Genomic DNA, 7,014 nt, shown 5'->3' with positions numbered 1-7,014 from the left:
AAACTCCCATATAATGCAATGATTTTAATACCCTGGTACATGCATGCTATTCTGTGGAGAACTAAGTTAATTCAACACTATGTCACATACTCCAAAATTAAATGGTTAAAATCTCTGAAACTGGGGTATGTGTAAAACACGAAACGAGAAACAAGAAACAAGGAACAACGGAATAAAAAAAATAACCAATGACCTAAAAGTGTCAACCAAGGAGGGCAGCTTCTGCCTTGATTGAAGTTTGTTAGAAAACAGATGCTGGGTGAAATTAAAACATCTAACTTAGGTCTGATTTATCAGTGATCTGACGTTAGGGAACCCATAAAGAGTTGACAGATCTAATTAGATATCAACAACTAAAAAGTACATAATTAACTGGTAAGACAGATCACCTCAAATTATAATCTGATTTTTACATAATCAGAGAAAAAAAAAAACATTAAACAATATATTTACACATTTGTTTATCAATAAAATATATATGGAAGGAAAGCTATTATAATATTGACATTAAATTTCAATTGTAATATTACCAGAATTACTAAATCAGAAGATTGTCTTGGACATTGTGATAGTATAAAGCTAATGGTCTGTAACAGTTGATTCTTTTTTGACAAATATAGTTAAATATATGTGCATGCGTGAAACAGAAAAAGTACAAAGTCAAAAAGCTAACAATGACCTAACCAGGAGAGCCAACTCTCTCATAGATAATTTTTATAAATTTACACAGTTTTATCAACTTAACTGTATTTTTTGTATTAAAAAGTTGTTCAAACTTATACTGTTAGGCAAATAATATCATTTTCATTTATAAATTCGATAAATTCAGGATTTTGTAATTTTGATGTGAGTCCGCAAACGTTTAGACTAATTATTTTCAACGTGTTGAGAGAGTTTTTCGTCTCATTGTTTACACATTGCAAGTCCTGTTTGTGCAGTTCTCCTTGGTTGTCCTAGTGCGTGTTCGCATTCCTGATGTTTACGTGCGCTGTGTCCGGCGGCGGCGCCGCGCGGTTTTCAAATGCTGGAAATGATAATCGGTCTCCTAAATGGTTGGTCTGTAATGGCACCAATTGTCCCTCGACGAAAAGCTTGTCAACAACAAGTGTAGCCCTTTCCCCCTGTCTTTTGGCGGCTTTGTACTGTGGATATAGTTGTTTGTGCCGTTCATTGATTTCTTTCGGGAATTGTTCGTTAATTCCATATGGCTTGTCAGCTAAAGATCCAGGGGCTGCATGTCTAACTCTTTCTCGGTCTTTGTGCAGCACAAATTTTGCAACTATCGGCCGCGGTCTGGTTCCACCTTTCCTCCCCATTCTATGAACCCGATGGAATTCAATGTTGTCTGTGATATTCAGCTCGTTCTTAATAAAGTCTTTTATCAAAGTCTCTGCGTCTTCATCATGAGTTTCTGGTATCCCGTCAAATATTAGGTTATCTCTCATTGACCTTGTCTGTAAATCTAGGTGATGTTCTTTAAGGTCACTCAAGTCTAACCGTACTGCTTTGAGTTCTTCACGCATCGCTTCATTTTCTTTCAATGTTGATGTCGACCTTTTGTCTATATCTTTCACTGTCCGCTCGATTTCCTCGACAGCCTTTTGTTGTTCATCATACTGTCCTGAAATGTGGCTCATTCCCTTCTCAATGTCTTCAACTTTAACTTTCATATTTTTCAGTTCTTTGAGTTCTTGATTTACACTACTTACATTTCGTTCAAGGTCACTTAACCTTTTATCTATATGATCCAGGGTATTTAGTTTAGATGACACATATTCAAGTTTGTTACATATAACTGACAGAGTTTCGCGTATATCAATACTCTGAGGAACAGTACTAGTGTTCGATTGGTTTTGTATTGGCGACAGATAACCTGCAAATTGTCCTTGTGGACTTTGTGGCATATAAGGTTGTACATGTAGTTGATTACCTTGAAACTGTATGCTAGGGGACGAGTTTTGAGAAGTCCCGTTGATTCCACTGACCACTCCATTGTTGAATGACGGATCCATGCCCAGTGTGTTTACTGAACTTCTTATACGTGTAATGGCAATGGCTGACTGAGTTGAATTCACTTGGATTTTTTGTTCACTTTCACCACTTGTATTCAGCGTTTTGTTTTTCCTTTTTTTCGATTTTTTCTTTTCCTTATCTTGTCCCATTACATACCATAATGGAAGAAACATTGCGAATGTTTTTTTAAGACGAAAAAACTGAGAAATTTCCAAAAATATACAGACCGAAAATTTGTGGCTCCACTATTTCTCACGCATGCGCAGACCACCCAGAGTTCTAACATAGAAATTTGAGCCATTTTAGAGTACCCCAGCGGAAATACTTTCAATTAGTTTATCACTGAAGGTATTATTTGATTACAAATTTACTATTATCAGCAAAAACTGAGAAAGCATTTCTTTCAGTTAATAGTGTTGAATTAATTAAATCTGTCATGATAGTATGATTTTTTCTGTGTAGATAGTTGCTGATAAATCTGACCTAAGTTAGGTGTTTTCATTTCACTCTGCATCTGTCATCTAACAAAATGAAGTCAAAAGCACAAGTTGCCCCCCTTGGTTGACATTTTAAGTTCATTAGTTATTTTAAACTGAATCTCATTCCATTGTTTGTTTCGCATGGATGTGAGGAATTTGGCTTTTCTCTATGAGCCAATGTAATCTTCCAATATCAATTAGAAAATTGACAGTTTATTCAATGTTTACCGTTATAAAGATGAACTGGAGTAAAAACAATTAACACATTGCTTTCTACTTGAAGTGTCAAATGACCCATAGCTGAATTTGTTGTTTCTGAGGGTGAGATATCGACAACCCCAGGAAAAGTGAGAGAGATTAGTATTGTAATCGCTATATCGCTTATAATACAAGGGAGTGAGTGGACCTTTTAGTACACATATAACAGTGGTATAAAGTGTAAAACTTTTTTAAAAAACTAATTATCATTTATTTTTTTATAATTTCACATGGAAGGTAATGAATAGGTGAGTGTAATATTTAAAAACTGCATTTTTATAAATTGCTTTAAACTCTGAGCCTAATAGCTCTCGACAGGTTTGTTAACACGTCCAATTAAACTGTATTTAAACAACCAGTTAGACCGACTATATCTGTTGATTAATTATGTTCAACAGACTCCAAACATTTTCAAAGAACAGGGGTTATCTTGTCAATATCATGTCTGTCTATTCAATACTGATGTAATTTTCTCAAGTTACAAATACTTACGTAACTTTCAGAAACTTACAAATTTTAATTAGGTCATCGTAGCTATGAATTGTAAATCTGTTTAGTTAAAAGACTTGAAACAGCCAACAATCGTATACAAAAAAGAATGAAAAACTTTCATACTAATGCGATTTCTTGAACATCTTTTTCCATTCATATTTTTTTAAAAAAAATCTTAAGACTCCAAAATTTGACTCCAAACTCCACTCCATGCCTCCAGTCCATGAATTACACGGTGCCGATAGTTAGTTATGAAAAGTTATTTCACCTGCACCTGACTTCCACACAGGTGAACATAACATTCAGGCACGTGGTGTGTGTGTTTTCTAAAGTAATTTCTTACTATTAATTTAGTATGAAAATGTTCATTGTAAGGCTGGTAGCCCTCACCCTTTTTGATCTATATTCAAATCTCTCAAATGTTCATGGAACCTAACCTATCCATCCCACACACACAATATTATTTTGGAGACCTCTCCTCTCCTTCTTTTGGGCTTGTCAAAGATTTTTTTTAGAAGGAAATTGCGGAAAACCCTTAAAAATTGAAAAGGCCATAATTCCGTCAAAAATCAATGAAGTGGAATGAAATGCAAACTTGATCTGTAACTCATCAAGATACACTCACATACCAAAAATCAGCTCAATATCTGCAAGCATTTAGGAAAAAAGTGCAGAAAACCAAGTGGGACAGACTGACAGACGGACGGACAGACTCAGACGAAACCTAAAGTCCCCTCCGGTTTCACCGATAGGGGACTAACAAGAGGCCCATGGACCACAGTCACAATTTGAACAGAAGTGAATTTGCACTACCTGAGGTTGCTTGCATATTAATATGACTATTATGGCCCTCTTGTTCTTGAGAAAGATTTTTAAACATTTTTCTCTTTATACATTCCCATGTAAAACTTTAATCCCCTATAGTGGCTAAATCCTTTCCCAGGAGATCAAGATTTTAACAAAGTGAATCTACACCATGTTGGAAGCTTTCATATGATTTCATCTTTTCTAGCCCATGGTTCTTGAGAAAAAGATTTTTTATACTAACAAACCAAATTTTCACTTTTTAAAAAAAAATTATCTCTGCGTTCAAGAGGCGTGGCCCTTTATTGAAACAAATTTTAATCCCCTTCATCCAAGAATACTTTATGGCAAGTTGGTTGAATTTGATCCAGTGGTTTTGTAGAATAAGTAGAAGTTTCAATGCACAGATACACACAATGACAGACAAAAACAGATAGCAATATGTCACCTAAGCAATTCAAGTGACCTAAAAATAATCTTGCCATCTTACTTTGACGAAATTCAAGATCTCATTTTCCATAAATGTATTAATCAATTATTCAACCCCTGACAAATTTTTAATGGCAATTTTTTTTTAATATTAAAAATTACATATACATGCACTGTATCAAATGATTTGTGTTCAGGTTTAGATGACAATAACAAAAGAAGCACCACTTTATAATAAATCTTACATAACAATATTCAATTTTATGGTCATACTAAACAGGTGTCAAAAATCTGATAGTGTACTCCCATCTGAGTATTGTATGATTTTATACAACATTCAAACCAAGGGCAATCACTCTTGTCAGGATCACAGATTACATTTAGACAGTTCTCTATCACAGTACACAAAGCAGGTTCTGTTAGCATTTCTACTGGAGTTATATCCTGGAAAAAGGTCACCTGTAACCAAACAAAAAAAAAAAGATTAACTAATACAATCCTGTCCTATTCCACAGTAAGATTTTACAATTATTTTGGATTAAAGAAGTGTTTGTGAGACTTTTGTTTTTTTTTTTTGGGGGGGGGGGGGGGATCCTGGAAATTACTAAGGTGGCAGTTACACTTCCATAGATAAGGTTTGATTTTTGAACTTGATCTGACATGCCCTTGATCTTTTTTAGCCAAGTATGTCAGAAAAAAATTCAGTAAAAATGATCACCAAGGTCAAAATTGAAGATAGTGATGGGGCATTTTCATAATTGATCATCATTTGCTGCTTCTGATGCAAATTTATGGATTAAATTTTTACTTTTGTAAGGATAATCTTGCATTTTTTTTTTAAATGCTTTCTGAATTTATACATTAATTTTCATCATTTCCACGTTGTGCTGCTTATGCACTTTTTATACATGCATCTTTTGGTTGTCAATCATGATGCCATATTTGTTCTTCCAGTGCAAGTAAAGTGAAAACAAAAACAATCTTATTCCCGAGTTCTTAAAGTGAAATGTGTCAATCTGATGATTGATTATGAATCATCAGAATTAGTAGCTTTTTTTTGTTTGTTAATCATTTTATTTCGTATCCTTGGTACAACACTAGTTGAAGACAGGTGAAAATGAATACTTTAAAAAAAAATGCCCTCAATGTTTAGCCTTTAGGCAAAATTTCTAGTTTGAGTTTGCTTGATTTTGCTTGTTTGTTGATTTTTTAAACATCTACCCTGTCAAGGTAAAGGTAAAAAAAAAATGATGAGATTTCTGATGTTAAAGAAGGTAAAAAAAAAACCAAGACAATACTTACTGCATCCTTCCTCCAAATGTTAACCACTATCTCCCCTGATTTATCCCTTAACCAAAATCTCATCATAAAGATATACTCCAACTCAAATTGTGAATCTGAAATACACAAAATCTCCTCATAAAGATATACTCCAACTCAAATTGTGAATCTGAAATACACAAAATCTCCTCATAAAGATATACTCCAACTCAAACTGGGAATCTGAAATACACAAAATCTCCTCATAAAGATGTACTCCAACTCAAATTGTGAATCTGAAATACACAAAATCTCCTCATAAAGATATACTCCAACTCAAATTGTGAATCTGAAATACACAAAATCTCATCATAAAGATATACTCCAACTCAAATTGTGAATCTGAAATACACAAAATCTCATCATAAAGATATACTCCAAGTCAAATTGTGAATCTGAAATACACAAAATCTCATCATAAAGATATACTCCAAGTCAAATTGTGAATCTGAAATACACAAAATCTCCTCATAAAGATATACTCCAACTCAAATTGTGAATCTGAAATACACAAAATCTCATCCTAAAGATATACTCCAACTCAAATTGTGAATCTGAAATACACAAAATCTCCTCATAAAGATATACTCCAACTCAAATTGTGAATCTGAAATACACAAAATCTCCTCCTAAAGATATACTCCAACTCAAATTGTGAATCTGAAATACACAAAATCTCCTCATAAAGATATACTCCAACTCAAATTGTGAATCTGAAATACACAAAATCTCCTCATAAAGATATACTCCAACTCAAATTGTGAATCTGAAATACACAAAATCTCATCATAAAGATATACTCCAGCTCAAATTGTGAATCTGAAATACACAAAATCTCCTCATAAAGATATACTCCAGCTCAAATTGTGAATCTGAAATACACAAAATCTCCTCATAAAGATATACTCCAGCTCAAATTGTGAATCTGAAATACACAAAATCTCCTCATAAAGATATACTCCAACTCAAATTGTGAATCTGAAATACACAAAATCTCCTCATAAAGATATACTCCAACTCAAACTGTGAATCTGAAATACACAAAATCTCCTCATAAAGATATACTCCAACTCAAATTGTGAATCTGAAATACACAAAATCTCCTCATAAAGATGTACTCCAACTCAAATTGTGAATCTGAAATACACAAAATCTCATCATAAAGATATACTCCAACTCAAATTGTGAATCTGAAATACACAAAATCTCATCATAAAGA

The 7,014-nt window shown here is 33.5% G+C and overlaps 1 protein-coding gene across 1 annotated transcript in view; it reads right to left on the bottom strand.

Annotated features, from left to right (window-relative positions):
• Positions 1-4,614: 4,614 nt before the first annotated feature.
• Positions 4,615-7,014, bottom strand: part of LOC133181340 (protection of telomeres protein 1-like) — a 36,926-nt gene continuing 34,526 nt past the window's right edge. Inside the window, exons 12-13 of the mRNA XM_061315858.1 lie at positions 5,778-5,872; positions 4,615-4,934 (exon numbers count right to left, since the gene is read on the bottom strand). Coding sequence (XP_061171842.1) covers positions 4,743-4,934; positions 5,778-5,872 — 287 coding nt within the window. The 3' untranslated portion in view covers positions 4,615-4,742. The remainder of the gene's footprint in view (positions 4,935-5,777; positions 5,873-7,014) is intronic.

This window comes from Saccostrea echinata, unplaced genomic scaffold (assembly GCF_033153115.1).
Source record: "Saccostrea echinata isolate AGI-Se365-2 ecotype Australia unplaced genomic scaffold, CSIRO_AGI_Sech_v1 ptg000008l, whole genome shotgun sequence".
Classification (NCBI taxonomy): domain Eukaryota; kingdom Metazoa; phylum Mollusca; class Bivalvia; order Ostreida; family Ostreidae; genus Saccostrea; species Saccostrea echinata.
Note: the sequence above shows the minus strand (reverse complement) of the source record. Positions and strands in the feature narration are given on the sequence as shown.